The sequence below is a fragment of the Sciurus vulgaris genome (assembly GCF_902686455.1).
Source record: "Sciurus vulgaris genome assembly, chromosome: 11".
NCBI classification, from domain to species: domain Eukaryota; kingdom Metazoa; phylum Chordata; class Mammalia; order Rodentia; family Sciuridae; genus Sciurus; species Sciurus vulgaris.
Genome location: NC_136472.1, coordinates 19,168,021 through 19,185,847, shown reverse-complemented (window position 1 = coordinate 19,185,847; position 17,827 = coordinate 19,168,021). Strand labels below are relative to the sequence as shown.

General features: G+C 34.5%; 1 protein-coding gene and 1 pseudogene across 2 annotated transcripts; both read left to right on the top strand.

Moving 5' to 3' along the window:
• Positions 1-2,024: 2,024 nt before the first annotated feature.
• LOC306638428 (olfactory receptor 5L1-like) lies at positions 2,025-2,972 on the top strand (the record flags this gene model as incomplete). Its single annotated transcript, XM_079101715.1, has 1 exon — positions 2,025-2,972. One exon carries the CDS (start codon positions 2,025-2,027, stop codon positions 2,970-2,972), a length of 948 nt encoding a protein of 315 aa, XP_078957841.1.
• Positions 2,973-8,499: 5,527 nt separating this feature from the next.
• Positions 8,500-9,428, top strand: LOC306638427 (olfactory receptor 5D16-like; annotated as a pseudogene). The gene has a single exon. The product of its transcript is annotated as an olfactory receptor 5D16-like (transcript).
• The last annotated feature ends 8,399 nt before the right edge of the window (positions 9,429-17,827 follow it).

Below are 17,827 nucleotides of genomic sequence, written 5' to 3'. Positions count from 1 at the left end.
ATAAACATCTAACACATTCAGTTTCAGTTCCAGTGAGGAAACATCTATATCACAGGTTTGTTCTCTAAAACTAGACTCTAGGTACTTGAAAATGAAAAGACATGTATTTTCTGAGCAACCAATCATAATTAATGATATGTCTAACTCATTTGTCTTAGACTTAAAGAATTTTCATGAGAGCACTTATCTCATGCCCTTACTTTTAAAATATTTGTTTCTTGTATTTAAGACAGGAGAGAAATTAGAACCATTTCTTCTGCAACATAAAACATCAATGCATATAAAAACACAAACTAAAAAATGGTAGACTTTCTCTTTTCCTCTTATTTTCCCAACTTTTGCCACACCAGCATCCTTCATAAGGTGTTTAATGATCAAACATGAGCTCATGATTACCACTGCCACCCTAATTTTGAAGGTTTTATTAATATTCCTGCAAGCTGGTAATGAACTACCTCTGCTTAGCAGAGGATACTTTTAGATTTTCTACGGAGTTGTTGTCCTTTAGTTCCCTCTTACCACAGAACATTGAAATAGAATTTTTAAAGAGGATTTTTCATTTGCATTCAGGCAAATATCTTAACTTTCTTTTCTTTTCTTTTCCTTTCTTTTCTTTTCTGTTCTCTTTCTCATTCTCCTTCTTCTTTATTTAATGTTTAACACACAAGAAAACCATGATTTCAGGAGAATAATTTATTTCCATTTCGTGAAAATTGATTAAAGATACAGAGAAAACATCAGGCTGTTTCTCTTCCAGACCATCTTCAGTCAATTTGGACTACAATGGCGTAGCAAAGTCTCCATTTCTACAAGGTAAGAAGGAAGGCATAGAGTAAGATCTTTCAACTTCCGTAGGCCTCTTTCTTAAGGGAAAGGTCTGTATGGTAGTTTCCATTTACATGAAATATAAAATTTTACCCCTTTACCAAATAACTCTTTGAGGGACCTTAGAAAGTTTTCACTTACCTCTATTTTAATGTGATTAAAATATTTTATATCAGGATTATAGTCAAATTAATTTGATGACATATGGTGTATCTACCTGTATTAACTTCTACACATAATTCTCATTTACAAGTAAAACCTTGCTCTCTAGGTATTACTGGTGTCTGTTCTTTAAAATTTATCATTTTAAAACAATTTGAAAGTACATTTCTACCATAGATATGATAAAGCATAGTTTAAACAACTTTATTTTTGAATATTATCAAAACAGTCAAAGACAATAATGTGCCATTGAACAAAACTTTCCATAACTTTTCAATATAATCATTTCAGATATTGTTTTACTAAGAATAAAATATCTAATTAAAATAACAACTTTTACTATTTGAAATGATAAGACTTTCAGTAAATGTTACTGAATTTATTAAAAAATGTGCAATTTTTTTGTGACATTATAGGACTTCATAATTATTGTTACAATAAAATCATAACTTTGCTAATTCAATAATAAAAACTATTGTGTCTTTGAGTGTATATGTTAAGGCCCTTTTTCATTGACTAATTCCAATTATAGAGAGTCTTCATGAACTACAAGTTTCAAAGAAAATGTTCACACACTACAATAGAATTTTAGGTAAATTGTACGTGCAGATTTAGGTTAATGAAAGATTTTAAACCCCAACAAAAAAGTATACCAAAAATTTTATACTAGTTTTACAATTCATGATCATAACTTCTTAGTGAATCCAAGCTAATTTCTAAGCAGCATTAAAGTATGTCTTTGAATCTATTCAAAGTCTGCTAAACCACCTAATTCAACGAATCATCTTAACTGTACAGGGTTGTAGTTAACTGAGAATCATTCAAGATTGTTGCTCATGCTTAAATTATTTTTCACTAGTAAGATCTATGGAGATACATATTTTATATTATTCATAAAACTCGAACATTTTGAAAACATGAGTTATGTTTCTCTTACAATCCATGAATAAGTTTAATATTAATATATTTTCTCTTTGATCTCCTCCCTTAACTAGCTAAAAACTCATATGTATTCCTTAACTTGACTTGTTGTGACAATGACTGAGAAAAACTGCACAACTGTGACTGAGTTTATTCTCCTGGGATTGTCAGATGTCCCCGAGCTGAGAGTCCCTCTCTTTCTGGTGTTCCTTCTCATCTATGGAGTCACAGTTCTGGCCAACCTGGGCATGGTTGCACTGATCCAGCTCAGCTCTCACCTGCACACTCCCATGTACTTTTTCCTCAGCCACTTGTCCTTTGTGGACTTCTGCTACTCCTCAGTCATAGTGCCCAAAATGCTGGCCAACATCTTTACCAAGGATAAAGCCATTTCTTTCCAGGGCTGCATGGTGCAACTCTATTTATTTTGTACTTATGCAATCACAGAGGTCTTCCTGCTGGCAGTGATGGCCTATGACCGCTTTGTGGCTATCTGCAACCCACTGCTGTACATGGTCATTATGTCCCAGAAGCTCTGTGCAGAGATGGTCTCTGGCTGTTACCTCTTAGCATCAGTGTCTGCTCTCATTCATCTCTGCTTAACTCTTGAGATCCCAGGCTACAAGTCAAATGTGATCAACCACTTCTTCTGTGACCTACCTCCACTCTTGAATCTTGCTTGCTCTGATGTCTCTGTGAATGAGGTGCTGCTCTTCATTGTGGTCAATTTCAATGAGGTCATTACCATCACCATCATCCTCACCTCCTACCTGTTCATCCTCATCACCATCCTGAAGATGCGCTCTGCAGAGGGGAGGCGCAAAGCTTTTTCCACCTGTGCCTCCCACCTCACAGCCATCGTCGTCTTCCATGGAACAATCCTGTTCATTTATTGCCATCCCAGTTCTGGCGCTAGTCTGGACATTGACAAAGTGACCACAGTCTTCTACACTGTGGTGATCCCCATGCTGAACCCCCTAATCTACAGCCTCAGAAACAAGGATGTGAAAGAAGCTCTCAGAAAAGTGGTGGACTCCAAAATGTTATCCAGGGTGTTGAAATAATTTGGGTTAAGGGATGAAAAATGTGTATCATAATAATAATAATTTCATAAAAATCTTAGGAGAACAGTTTTATGTCATGGGTAAACACTTTTTATAATCACTTATTTATAATACATTCTATAGTTGTTTCTATGGATTCTGTATCTGTTCTTATTCATCACTGTTAATCAGGTAAATGCCAGTGTTATGAGTAGCAGACTACTGCTTTTACCATGCCTGAACTTCTTATATTCATGTGACACCTATTGTACACTGAGGATAAAATACTTTTTCGCTTGTAAGTAGATTTCTAACCTTCATCTTGCATGTGTATTTTGTCTTCATAAGATAATCTTTGTCACTTTTTGTGTTTCTCAGGAACACTTCTTGATTCAGCCTTTTCTCCTGTGGAACATCGATTCTTCCTTTATAAATACACATGAATTATGACCATTTCTACTTGGACTTGCTTTTAAAATGAAGTTTCTAACCTTGTATTTATAAAAAGTTAGAAAATCAATAGACGCAATTCAAAAAAACTAAAATTGGTGTTTCAACGTTCATTTATTAATTTGGAAATTTTATCTTCACTTTTTCAATCCTTGTTTCCCTACATTTCAACACTTACTCATTTTTCTAATCTCCCAAGATTTTATTGAGCTTAAATTTTGACAAGGTATATTCAGTACTGTTCACATGCTCACAAAAAGTAAACTTTGCTAATCAATGATTTGAGATTACAATGACATCTTTACTATTAATTATAAAATATCTTCAACTATAGAGATTTCATAAGAAATGAAACTGTCTTAGAATAGATAAATTGTGGTACAGATTCATGTTGTCAATGTTCTTATGTAGAATTTTGTCAGGAGAAAGAATTTGAGTCCATATTGAGTCCATATTAACACTCTTTTTATACTGAATTTCCACATTTCACTCATACTTTCCAGTTCATCACTATTTATACAGTAATACCAAAACCCTAAGGGCACTATTAGATAAGGTAAACCTAGAATTATAGAAGATAAGTTTTGTGATCCTGAGTAGCTTTGACTATTAATAAATAAACTTTAACTTTGGACACATTCTTATTCCTAACAAGGTGAGAACAGAGTGAGAGCAAACATTACAGATGAAGGGAATAAAGACAAGTGTCCTGCTTGATACTTTCCTCTGTAATGTCCAGTCTTGAGAGACCACATGGATATGTGAGGACAGACACAGGGGAAACCTTTTCTGATCACAAGAAATCTACATTTTGGTTGGACAGAAAACCACACCACTGTACATATAGACAACCACACCTCACCAAGGTCTGAGTGATGGATAAGTATGGGTTAATTTGCAGAAATTGTGACAATATGCATAAAATGAATGTAGTCAGGAGGAATCATAAAGTGTTTCATAGAAGTTTCCCTACCTCAGTAATATTTTGATGTATAAATAACATAAATGATACTCTAAAGATAGGTGAGATATCTCACAAATCTGTTTGACAATAGATACATAAAAAGTTACTGCTAATTACAGGAACTAAAATTTGTGAAGAAAATTGAGATATATTAAATTCACTAGACTAGACATGGGGAGCCAGTATTAGGATCTTAAATATGCACTCCATTTACTAACTGGAGAATAACTTGGTCTCTATATAATGTATTCACTGATTTATTTTGATTTAATTTGAACATATTTATTTTGGTAACATGTGATATGATTGCATTTTACATTCCCTTTTTTCTCAAACATGTGAAAAAAAAGTGTATCCATCCAATGATATTTATGTATATCAAAAAAGATATATGTTGCTTTTTGTAAAGAGTGATTATAGGACAGCATCTTAGGCATATATGAAAACACATGTATGAATATAAAAGTAACAAAAGCATAATCAAAACAAATATCACTGGAGATGGAAAAAGAACCAAGAATTTTGACTTCTGTAGATATTTGTGATTGCAAAATATTCAGGATAAATTTCTGAAAGTCATGTTCTAAATCAGAAGCAAAGAAGAAATCATTCTATGAATAATAGCATATATTTTATAGGATATTGAGATATTATAATAACATTAGACATCAGGAGATCCTGGTTCTAGTCATATTTAGCTCCTGGGACAGGAAGAAACAAATTCCAAGCATCTGTAGTCTTATACTGAACATATATGAAGAAAGATATCCACATAGTATCTTTGGCAAGAATGTAACCAAGTAGTCAAGGGACATAATGGCAGAATCTACCTGCTGCTGGTTAGAGTAATAAAAGGGCACTGAAACTTTGCAATGAAGAGAGACATAGCAGAAATTTGAGGCAATTGTTGAATAAATAAAAAATTATAATCTCTGCTCTACTTGTCATTCTAAAAAAAATTGTGGAGTGGGAGAATAATCATGGAGCAGAGGGAGATGGTATTCAACTCAGTTAACTTTCACATAAAATTTTTCTAAAGCTGCTGTTGACTTCATTTACATTTTCCATGAAACAAGAATTACATCAGAAATGAGTCCTTAGTGTTAATTGCTGTTTTGAGGCCCCTGGAGAGTAAGGCAACCAATTTCCTCTAGGACAAGACACCAAAGGGAGATGGAATAGAAATAAGGGTACTGTGTCTACCCAAATGAGCTCTCTCAAGACCAGAGGGGCCGCCTTTGCCACAGGGAGGCAAGTTCACAGATCTGAGAAAGTGCAGATGATGTTTTCTAAGGAAGGCTTTTAGAAGATGACCTAGGTTTTGTCAGATTTTCATGGGAAAACAATTTCGGGAAATTTTGAGCCACTGCACAAGCTATGTATGGGGTTACTGAGGGAATAGGAAGCATGCTCTTTCTTGAGAGCTTTGTATGGAGAAATTCGCTTTGAAGAAGTACACTGTGAGTGGGAGAAGTTAGGCCACTGTGAGTTTTCAGGAATATATATCTCCTTGTGTGTGGTAGAATTTAAAGGAGTTTGCAAGAGAAATAGGTATTTAAATGAAATGTATTTGAAAGGACTAAGTGAACCTTCTAAGGAAATCTAACAAAGAGAACATGATCTAAATATGTTTTTAGAGCATGGACATAAAGCTGATTAATGAGGGACAAAACAAGAACTATCAGAAAAAAATTATAAGAAGTATTTTTAAATATCACATTTACCCATATTTAAAGAAAATATAAATTGTTCGATCTGTAAAATATTATCATTTGAGGGAAAAGGAAACCTGATATGGAAATTGTACATTAGTCTTAAGTAACAATCAGAAGAAACACAAAAAGCTATCCAAATCAGGGAAATAAAGAAATAGTTCTTTACAGAAGATTATGAATCTTTCTTCTTCAAATAAATTTGGAGATTTTTGTTTTTCACGAATGGGTGGAGTCAGTGAGATGCTTCTAGTGAACAGAGGCCAGAGATTCTGCCGTACCTGGTACATTTCACAAGTTAGCTTCCTATTACACAGAATAATGCAGCACAGAAGATAAGTCCTACTGAAGTTTAGAAATAGTAAGATGAAGCAATCAGAAATAATTTTAAACAGAATTGACTACAAAAAGATTGTCTTCCCAAAGATATTTAAGTCCTTGGATATCTGAATACAGGCCCATAGAGAGTCCTCCATGTTGGAACTCTGGAAACTGTCTCTTGATTATAGAACCAAAGAAGTTTTACCAGAAATGATAGTACGAGAAAGGGTCCTCATTAAAGGAAATGTGGTTGAGGGAGCCCTGCTCACAGTACTAAAGAAAGGTCTCAGGTGAACTGGTTGTACTGATTGCCATAAAATACTAAGTTGTTCTGGATATAGGGTTGCTAGATTTAGAAAAAATAGAGGATACCAAATTGAATTTGAATGTCAGATAAACAAATATTTCCTCTGAGTATACACCATGCAATATTTAAGACATACAGAAAAAATTCATCATTTATCTGAGACTCAAATTTAACTAGGGTTCTCTAATTTATCTGACAATGATACCTGAGCACCCATCAGAGAAAGCCCTACAATCTCTCTGTGTCAATAACCCTTTGCTCCTGAATGTCTTCTCAATTTAGTGACAACATCTTACCATTTTCTTCCAATTTTTTCAGAGGGTTGAAGCAGACAGGTATTAGAGGGGCAGAATGAGGGTTTCAGATGACTTAATGGGATGAAGAAGAGAGGATCCAAGAAAGAGAAAATGTCTTTGTGGGTGATTAAGGATTTTCATCATGCCTATTCATATCCAAGTGAGACATTTCTGTGATCTCCAGTCTGTATGTTTCACCTTGGGGCCAACATTCAAAACATCTCTGAGACTCTCATCACTTTCTTTCCCATTTGACATTCTAAAGATTCTCTAAAAGGTAATCAGAATAGTTAGAGCAGCTCAGGAGTCTGAGACAAGAAGGATCACAGATTCAAAGATAGCCTCAGCAAAAGCAGAGCACCAAGCAACTCAGTGAGACGCTGTCTCTAAATAAAATATAAAACAGAGGTGGGGATATGGCTCAGTGGTCAATTGCCCCTGAGTTCAATCCCCAGTCCCCACCTCAAAATAATAATAATTAGAAAAATAAGTATGAAATGTGACATTTATAAATTAAAATGCTAAATTTTCTATCTCCAATGCAAATCAAAATAGCAGTGGAGACCAGATAACAATTTGATAGGGATTCAAGAAAGCTCGGTTCATTGATGATCTAATATTAGTAAGTTTTTGGTCAAGTCATGGTGGTATTTTTGTGGGCGGTGTGGGTAGTGCTAGGGATGGAGCCTATGGGCTTGTGCATGCAAGGTTAGTGCTCTGCCACTGAGTTATATCCCTATGCCCTGTATTTATTTTAAAAATATGAGACAGTGTCTATAAGTTACTGAGGCTAGGGTCAAACTTGCAATACTCCTGCCTCAGCTAATTATGGCTTCTTCAAGTTTCCTTTTGTTCATCCAGAGAGCAGAGCAGTTTAACAGATAATTTTTGATACTAAAAAAAGGAAATTACAGTCTTCTATGTCTGATATATTTAATTAAGGCAGAATAATGATTAAGATGCTAAATGAATAATTAATCCATGGATATAAATGAAAATTAGATGGACTATTCTTTTGGAGTGTCATAATGTAAGCAAAAATCATTATTAGATAAACTAGTTATAGAATCTATTTCAAATGCTTGCACTTTTTATGAGTAATCACAGAACCAAAATAACTATTTCATTTTGCTAGACATTATTCTTGAAGAGTTAATGAAGCTCACTGAGATTTGAATATTGTACATGAGGAATTGATCACATGTTTCTGTTCAAACTGCTGATCTAATGATGATTATCTTTGCATATTTTCAAATTACATTGCAGAATATGAGAATAATTAGTAGTACAGTTTCTGAGAAAGTAAAATTCACTCAAATCATATTTCTGAAACTTCAATTCTTTCTGTCTTGATACTGGATACTTTTGGGGGTCATAAAAGAGATTCATCTTGTTTCACCTCATATACTGCTTAGGGGGTGTTTAAGCATGATTTTGGTGTCAATCGCTTTCCTTCTTTTATTTCCAAGACAATTTTCAGATCTCACTGAAAGAAAACATGTTTCTGAAAGAGAGAAATGTAACCTCCCAAGCCACCTTCACCCTCTTGGGCTTCTTGGATCACCCAGAACTGCAGGTTCCCCTCTTCTTGGTATTTCTGGCAGTCTACACCTTCAGTGTGGTAGGGAACCTTGGGATGATTGTGATCATCAGAATTAACCCAAAATTGCACACTCCCATGTATTTTTTCCTCAGTCACCTCTCATTTCGGATTTCTGCTATTCCTCTATCATTGCTCCTAAGATGCTGGTGAATCTACTGGTAGAAGACTGAACCATTTCGCTTTCAGGGTGCATGGTGCAGTTCTCTTTATTTTGCACCTTTGTAGTTACTGAATTGATTCTATTTGCTGTGATGGCCTATGACTGCTTTGTGGCCATTTGTAACCCACTGCTCTACACAGTGGTCATGTCCCAGAGACTCTGTGCCATGCTGGTGTTTGGATCTTATGCATGGGGAGTTGCGTGTTCCTTGACCCTTACATGTTCTGCTTTAAGATTATATTTTCAGGGCTTCAATGTAATCAATCACTTCTTCTGTGAGTTATCCTCCCTGATATCCCTCTCTTGCTCTGATTCTTATCTCAGTCAGTTGCTGCTTTTCACTGTTGCCACTTTTAATGAGATAAGCACATTGCTCATCATTCTTACCTCTTACATCACCACTGCCTTGAAGATGCGATCAGCCAGTGGGCATCGCAAAGTCTTCTCCACCTGTGCCTCTCACCTGACGGCCATCTCCATCTTCCACAGCACCATCCTGTTCCTCTACTGTGTGCCCAACTCCAAGAACTCCAGGCACACAGTCAAAGTGGCCTCTCTGTTTTACACAGTGGTGATCCCCATGTTGAACCCCCTGATCTACAGCCTGAGAAATAAGGATGTCAAAGACACAGTCAATAAATTAATGCACACCACACTTTTTTAATATTAACTATATATATTTAATATGGTTTTCATACCACAATTTTTTGAATGAATTCTGTTATGTTTCTTTTTCTTAAAATCACTTTAGATTTCAAAAGGAGAAAACATTTTGCAATGGAAAACATTTTAATATGAACTTTAAATCAGTGAGCCTATACTTGGGTTGACTTATATAAGCCAGATAAAACTAATTGATCTTGACTTCTGTCTTTGTCCACAAAATTATATAATGTTATTTAGTTCACAAGTTGATTATGCGTGGCAAATGAAAATGTACATGATGTATCTCCCATATTATGTATGTGTAGCACAGGCTAAAGCTGCCCTTCTCTCATTCCTGGTGACTCCTAGAGTTAAAGTGCTAAATTACCAGTTGCTTTTGTAAAATTAGTGAAATAAAAGGGAAAGGTTGTTGAACCTTCCAAGAAACTCAAAATTTATTCCTGAAGATAAATACAGTAAGTGAGTTTGTTGTGATATCCTTTTCAAATTTAGCTGATAAATGATGATGATGTTGTATTTCCTTGCTATTTACCTTGACCTTGAAAGTTGGGCATATTTTTAAGAGAAACAAAAAAGCAAGACAGACATTTTATTCTGGAGTGAAGTCTTATTCATCCAGTGCTTCATGAAGGGATGAAGTTTTATTTGGGAGCAAGAAAAATGTTCAGGAGGTGATTAGAATTATGGCATTGAAATAATAAGTATTTTGAGCTATTATTTTATGCTACCTGCATACAAGTTATATTGTAAGTTAATCCAAGGAAGACACATTTGAATAAGATATGGGTGGTATTCTAAATTATTTCAGAAAAGGGTTTCACTGCAAAGAATAAAAGGACATAAGAGGCTCATAGCATTGCTACTTAGAATAGGGAAAATGCAGAAACGATGTGCTCATTTTTAATGTCTATTCCTCTTTTCTATGGCCAACTATTCAGGATAAATATTCACAGGAAAACTTGAACAAGGGTGTTTGAGAATTCTCTTCATCTTGACTGTTTAGATAGTCTTTATACAATGTTTCAGTGTAGATGTAAATATTGAGAGCTAATTACCTTGGTTGGACTTCAATGTAACTTTAAGGTCACTGTCACTTTTAATTGTAGCCTAGATAAACAAATGAAGACCAAGCCTATTGTGTGTATTAGGAAAGTTGGATATTCCTTTAATAATTGTAATGTTAATAATAAGAAGCTCTCACAGAGAAGGTTGCCTAATTTGGAAATCTTACATTTATCTTATCTTCTGTCATGAATTTTACTTGTCTTATATAATCTGTGTTCTATACATTTTGTTTGGATAAAATTCTAAATAGGTTGGAAAATTATTAATACAAGAAATTCTGGGTCTTTTGGGGTAACTAAAACGAAAAATGAGCTTATGTCTATTCAATGAAAGAGAAGTAATTTACAGTAGTTTTATAATTGTAAACTTATAAATTAAAAATCACTTATTAATATTGCATTATTAATGACATAGAATAGTTTCATCTATGCACAATGAACTATTCTCTGGAATGCATTGCTACCTTCATTTTTATTTGTTTGTTTATTTTTGCTAGACTTGAGATTAATCCATGGATCTTTCATGAGGTAGGCAAACATTTTACCACTGATGGTTGCTTTTTTGATATTTAACTTCCCTAGAACAATGGTGAGAAAGTATCATTTAAAGGTTATATCAATCTTTCTTGAAACCAGTGATGAATAATCCACTTTCAAAGAGCAAACCCTTATATTTCTTTCCTTATTTGATAAAGGGCAATTACTTTCTTGTTCAGTTAGAGACACTACCTCATTAACCTTTAATATGAGGAAGTGGAAATACATATTATTTAATGCTCTGATCAATGATTTAAAATATTAGAGTCACAAAATAAAGATAAAATTTGGTGATTCAACCAGAGCCACAATATTGAAGTAAAATTGTGCATTTGCCTTTGTATTTTAACTTAGGATTTCAAAGTGACTCTGATAGTTGTGATATTTGTTATAAGGAACTTAATTTATATTTATGTTTTATAATATTTTACTCATGTGCCTTTTAAAATATTCAGTTCTGAGAATATATAAAATTTTAGCATTTTTATACAATTTTAAAAATTATTCATTATAAAATTAAAATGTGAAATAAATTATTTATAATTTACATTGTGTACCACAGTTAGCATATGTCCATCATAATTAATCTGAAATGGACAAATGTTTCTTTTCTGTATTCCTGAACTCACATTAAAATTGTACAAATTCTTCACAACAGTATTTCTTATCAACATATGCTTATATAACTTTGTCACCTAAAACATGTCTGTTAATTGACCTTATATTTCCTGTGGTAATAAAGTTGTTTGAGTTTTACTCACAAATAATCAATATGATAATTACTACACTACTTCTTGGTATAACTTATATTGCATATTTTTTGGTAAAATATTCAGAGAAACTATATAATGTCACTGGAATTACACCTCTTAATTATATTATTAAAAAGAATTGTATTTTAAAATGATTTAATTATTAAAAATATCCACAGGTGCTGTTTCCATTATTAGAACAACAGAGTTCTTAGCATCCTTAAACTGGATCACATTGAAACAAAAATGGAAAGAGAAGTGTATTTTAATTTTTTTGACAAGTAATGTTAATATTTTTTAACATCACCAACACAATGTGTCAGAATACTCATGAATGCTTGTCATCAATAATTACTTTAATAGCTGATTATGATTATATTATTCTAATTATTGATAAAAACAAAAAGCAGAAAGACAGGAGGATTCCTATAAACCTATGTATAATAAAGGGGCTAATGTGTTCAATTAAACAAAGGTGACCTGAGGCCAACTGGAGTATACGTAAGCTCCCCCCCGCAACAAACAACTATTAATAAATCAAACATCAGCTAAGAAATAGTCCAATAATCTGCCTCAGTGGCTAGCATGAAATACTATCATCCTATAGGATCCTATTTGATCACCAAATAGGTACGATGACACATATCAAGACAGTTATTGTCATATTGAGGAGGATTCTTACATTCTACTCCTTAAAATTTCCCTTAAAATCCTACAGCCTTCCCCTGTGCAATGTGCCCTGAGCCAGTGAGGGTTTATCATTTTGTTGGTGGTATCCTACAAAGCCATCTGTCTATACTGCTAACAGGTTCTAAAGCAGCAGTTGAGGCACATGCAGGAAAAGAAAGAACAGTAAACTAAGGAGGATAACAATCAATGTTTTTCCACCGAGAGATCTAGGATTGAGACCAAAAAATTAGCTTTTCTCCCAAAGATAATACAGAGACAGAAAGGGTGGTGGTTGGGGTCTTATGTGACATGAGGTTGGCATATTGTTGTTATGAGATTCGTACACACAGCCTTTTGTTTTGATAATAGCACACCTTCCCCTCATTCTGTTTTTAAGTCAAGGGCCATGTAATTTTTAAGTACTGCTTCATTATTTGAAAACAGGGTAAACAGCAAATGTATGTAACCATGGGTTAAAAAAAAAAAAAAAAAAGAAAGAAAGAAAAATAATTATAGCAATGGCTAATCTGCACCATCCAGTAAAACAATAATTACAAGTGGCACCATATTTGCTAGATAATAGGGCAGCAGCCGCTGATGCATAGGGTAAACTGCACATATAATTGATGGTGTGGTGTCCATTAATAAATCCTAAAACTAAGAATAAAAAGCCATGCTCCATCTAGAAGCTGACAATAGTACCCTAAGTTTGCTTAGATGACCCAGGGCTTAAAGCCATGACCAGGGATCCAGAATCCAACAGGATGAACATGGAAAACATGAACCAATTCAGATGGCCAGAAACACCACACACCAGGAGAAGGAATACCCAAAACACCATGGGGGAACAGACCATTTGAGTTCTCATCTAAGAGTCTCCTCCCCTGGATTTAGAATTTGTGTGTTTGTGAAGTTATCACTCTGTTAGTCTATCACCTTGGACAGAATCTGCATGCATAGATTAGAAAACTGTGGTATTTGTGGCAGGTAACAATATCCCCAGGTACTAATAAGGGGAAGGCACACCAGCCTTATGAATGTTGAAATTTTCTTTTTTGCTTTTATTTTGATGGGAAGGGGTATTGGTACTGGGAATTCTTTACTACTAAGCCACATTCCCAGACCTTTTTAATTATTATTATTTTTTGTTTTGATATAGGGTCTCACGATGTTACTTCGGGTTTTACTAAGTTGCACAGAATGGTCTTGAACTTATGATCTTCTGGTTTCAGTCTCCTGAGTCGCTGGGAATTCAGGCATGAGCCACCTGAATAAGTGAGATTGGCTTATCTCACTTAGCATGATATCCTTCAATTTCATCCATTTGCCTACAAATGCCATAATTTTATCATTCTTCATGGCTGAGTAATATTCCATTGTATATATATGCCACAGTTTCTTTACTCATTCATCAACTGAAGGGCATCTAGGTTGGTTACACAATCTGGCTATGGTGAATTGAGCAGCTATGAACACTGATGTGGCTGTATCTCTGTAGTATGCTGCTTTTAAGTCCTTTGGGTATAGGCCAAGGAGTGGGATAGCTGGGTCAAATGATGGTTCCATTCCAAACTTTCTGAGGAATCTCCATACTGCTTTCCACAGTGGCTGCACTAATTTGCAACCCCACCAGCAATGTATGAGTGTACCTTTTTCCCCACATCCTCCCCAACACCTATTATTGCTTATGTTCTTGATAATCGCAATTCTAATTGGAGTGAGATGAAATCTTAGGGTAGTTTTGATTTGCATTTCTCTTATTACTAGAGATGTTGAAATTTTTTCATATATATGTTGATTGCTTGTACTCTTCTGTGAAGTGTCTGTTCATTTCCTTAGCCCATTTGCTGATTGGACTATTTGTATTTTTGGTGTAGAGTTTTTTGAGTTCTTTATAGATTCTGGAAGTTAGCGCTCTATCTGAAGTATGAGTGGCAAATATATTCTCCCACTCTATAGGCTCTCTCTTCACATTACTGATAGCTTTCTTTGCTGAGAGAAAGCTTTTTAGTTTGAATCTATCCCAGTTGTTGATTCTTGCTTTTATTTCTTGTGCTATGGGAGTCCTGTTAAGGAAGTCTGATCCTAAGCCAACAAGTTGAAGGTTTGGACCTACTTTTTTCTATAAGATGCAGGTCTCTGGTCTGATTTCGAGTTCTTTGATCCATTTTGAGTTGAGTTTTGTGCAGGGTGAGAGATAGGAGTTTAGTTTCATTCTCTTGCATATGGATTTCCAGTTTTCCCAGCACCATTTGTTGAAGAAACTATCATTTCCCCATTGCATATTTTTGGACCCTTTGTCTAGTATGAGAAAATTGTATTTATTTGGGTTTGTGTCCATGTCCTCTATTCTGTACCATTGATCTACCTGTCTATTTTGGTACCAATACCATGCTGTTTTTGTTACTATTGGTTTGTAATAGAGTTGAAGATCTGGTATTGCAATATCCCCTGCTTCACTCTTTCTACTGATGATTGCTTTAGCTATTCTGGGTTTCTTATTCTTCCAGATGAATTTCATAATTGCTTGCTCTATTTCTGTAAGGTACATCTTTGGGATTTTAATTGGAATTGCATTGAATCTGTATAACACTTTTGGTAGTATGGCCATTTTGACAATATTAATTCTTCCTATCCATGAACATGGGAGATCTTTCCATCTTCTAAGGTTTTCTTTAATTTCTTTCTTTAGTGTTCTGTAGTTCTCATTGTAGAGGTCTTTCACCTCTTTTATGAGATTGATTCCCAAGTATTTTATTTTTTTCGAGGCTATTGTGAATGGGGTAGTTTTCCTAATTTCTCTTTCTGAAGATTCATCACTTATGTATAAAAATGCATTGGATTTATGAGCATTGATCTTGTAACCTGCTACTAACTGAATTCACTTATGAGTTCTAAGAGTTTTCTGGTGGAGTTTCTAGGTTCCTTAAAATATATAATCATGTCATAAGCAAACAGGGATAGTTTGAGTTCTTCTTTTCCAAATCGTATCCCTTTAATTTCTTTGTTGTCTAATTGCTCTGGCCAGAGTCTCAAGAACGATGTTGAATAGAAGTGGTGAAAGAGGGAATCCCTGCCTTGTTCCAGTTTTTAGGGGGAATGCTTTCAGTTTTTCACCATTTAAAATGATATTGGCCATGGGTTTAGCATAGATGGCCTTCACAATGTTACGGAATGTTCCCACTATCCCTATTTTTTCTAGTGTTTTGAGCATGAAGGGGTGCTGTATTTTATCAAATGCTTTTTCTGCATCTATTGAAAAAATCATGTGATTCTTAACTTTTAGTCTGTTGATATGGTGAATGACATTTATTGATTTCTGGATGTTGAACCAACCTTGTATCCCTGGGATAAAACCCACTTGATCGTGGTGCACTATCTATTTAATATATATTTGTATGCGACTTGTTAAAATTTTGTTGAGAATTTTTGCCTCGATCTTCATTAAGGATATTTGTCTGAAATTTTCTTTCCTCAATGTGTCTCTGTCTGGCTTACGTATCAGGGTGATATTGGCTTCATAGAATGAGATTGGGAGGGATCCCTCCTTTTCTATTTCATGGAATACTTTGAGAAGTATTGGAATGAGCTCCTCTTTAAAGTTTTTGTAGAACTTGGCTGAGAACCCATCCGGTCCTGGACTTTTCTTTGTTGGTAGGCTTTTGATGACCTCTTCAATTTCATTGCTTGAAATTCATTTATTTAAGTGGCGTATGTCCTCCTCCTTCAGTTTAGGTAATTCATGTGTCTCTAGAAACTTGTTGATGTCTTCAAGGTTTTCTGTTTTGTTGGAGTATAGATTTTCAAAATAGCTTCTAATTATGTTTTGTATTTCACTCGTGTCTGTTGTGATATTTCCTTGTTCATTCCGAATTTTAGTAATTTGAGTTTTCTCCCTCTTTCTCTTTGTTAGTTAGTGTGGCTAAGGGTTTATCAATTTTGTTTATTTTTCAAAGAACCAACTATTTATTTTGTTAATTTTTCTGATTGTTTCTTTTATTTCAATTTCGTTGATTTCAGGTCTGATTTTAACAATTTCCTGTCTTCTACTACTTTTGGTGTTGGTCTGCTCTTCTTTTTCTAGAGCTTTGAGTTGTAGTGTTAATTCATTTATTTGTTGATTTCTACTTCTTTTGTTGAATGCGCCCCATGAAATAAATCATCCTCTAAGTACTGCTTTCACAGTGTCTGAGAGATTTTGATATGATGTGTCTTTGTTCACATTTACTTGTAAGAATTTTTTAATTTCCCTCCTGAAGTCTTCTGTTATCCATTCATTGTATAATAGTGTATTATTTAATCTCCAAGTATTGGAGATGTTTCTGTTTTTTATTCTGTCATTTATTTCTAATTTCAGTCCATTATCATCTGATAGAGTACAAGGTTGTATCTCTATCTTCTTGTATTTGCTAACAGTAGCTTTGTGGCATAAAACATGGTCTATTTTAGAGAAGGATTCATGTGCTGCTGAGAAGAAAGTGTATTTGTTCTTTGGTGGATGGTATATTCTATATAAGTTGGTTAAGTCTAAATTGTTGACTGTGTTATTGAGATCTATGATTTCTTTATTCAATTTTTGTTTGGACGATCTATCCAGTGGTGAGAGAGGTGTGTTAAAATCGCCTAGTATTATTGTGTTGTGGTCTATTTGATTTCTGGAATTGAGAAGGATTTGTTTGACATACATGGATGAGCCACTGTTTGGGGTATAGATGTTTATGATTGTTATATCTTGCTGATTTATGCTTCCCTTAAGCAGTGTGTAATGTCCTTCTTTGTCCCTTCTGACTAGTTTTGGCTTGAAGTCCACATTATCTGAAATGAGGATGGATACTCCAGCTTTTTTGCTGCGTCCGTGTGCATGGTATGTGTTTTCCCATCCTTTCACCTTTAGTCTGTGGGAATCTCTTTCGAAGAGACGAGTCTCTTACAGGCAGCATATTGTAGGATTTTTCTTTTTAATCCAATCTGCCAGTCTATGACTTTTGATTGATGAGTTCAGGCCATTAACATTCATGGTTATTATTGTAATATGATTTGTATTACCAGTCATTGAACTCATTTTTGTTTTTTGTCATGATTTGGTTTCTCCTTTATTTGGCTGTTCCTTTAGGCTAGTTCCTCCCATTGCTGATTTGCATTGTTGTTTTTCATCTCTTCCTCATGGAATATTTTGCTGAGAATGTTCTGTAATGCCGGTTTTCTTTTTGTAAATTCCTTTAGCTTTTGTTTATCACGGAAGGATCTTATCTCATCGTCAAATCTGAAAGTAAGTTTTGCTGGGTATAAGATTATTGGTTGGCATCCATTTTCTCTCAGTGCTTGGTAAATGTTGTTCCAAGCCCTTCTAGGTTTTAGGGTCTGGATTGAAAAAT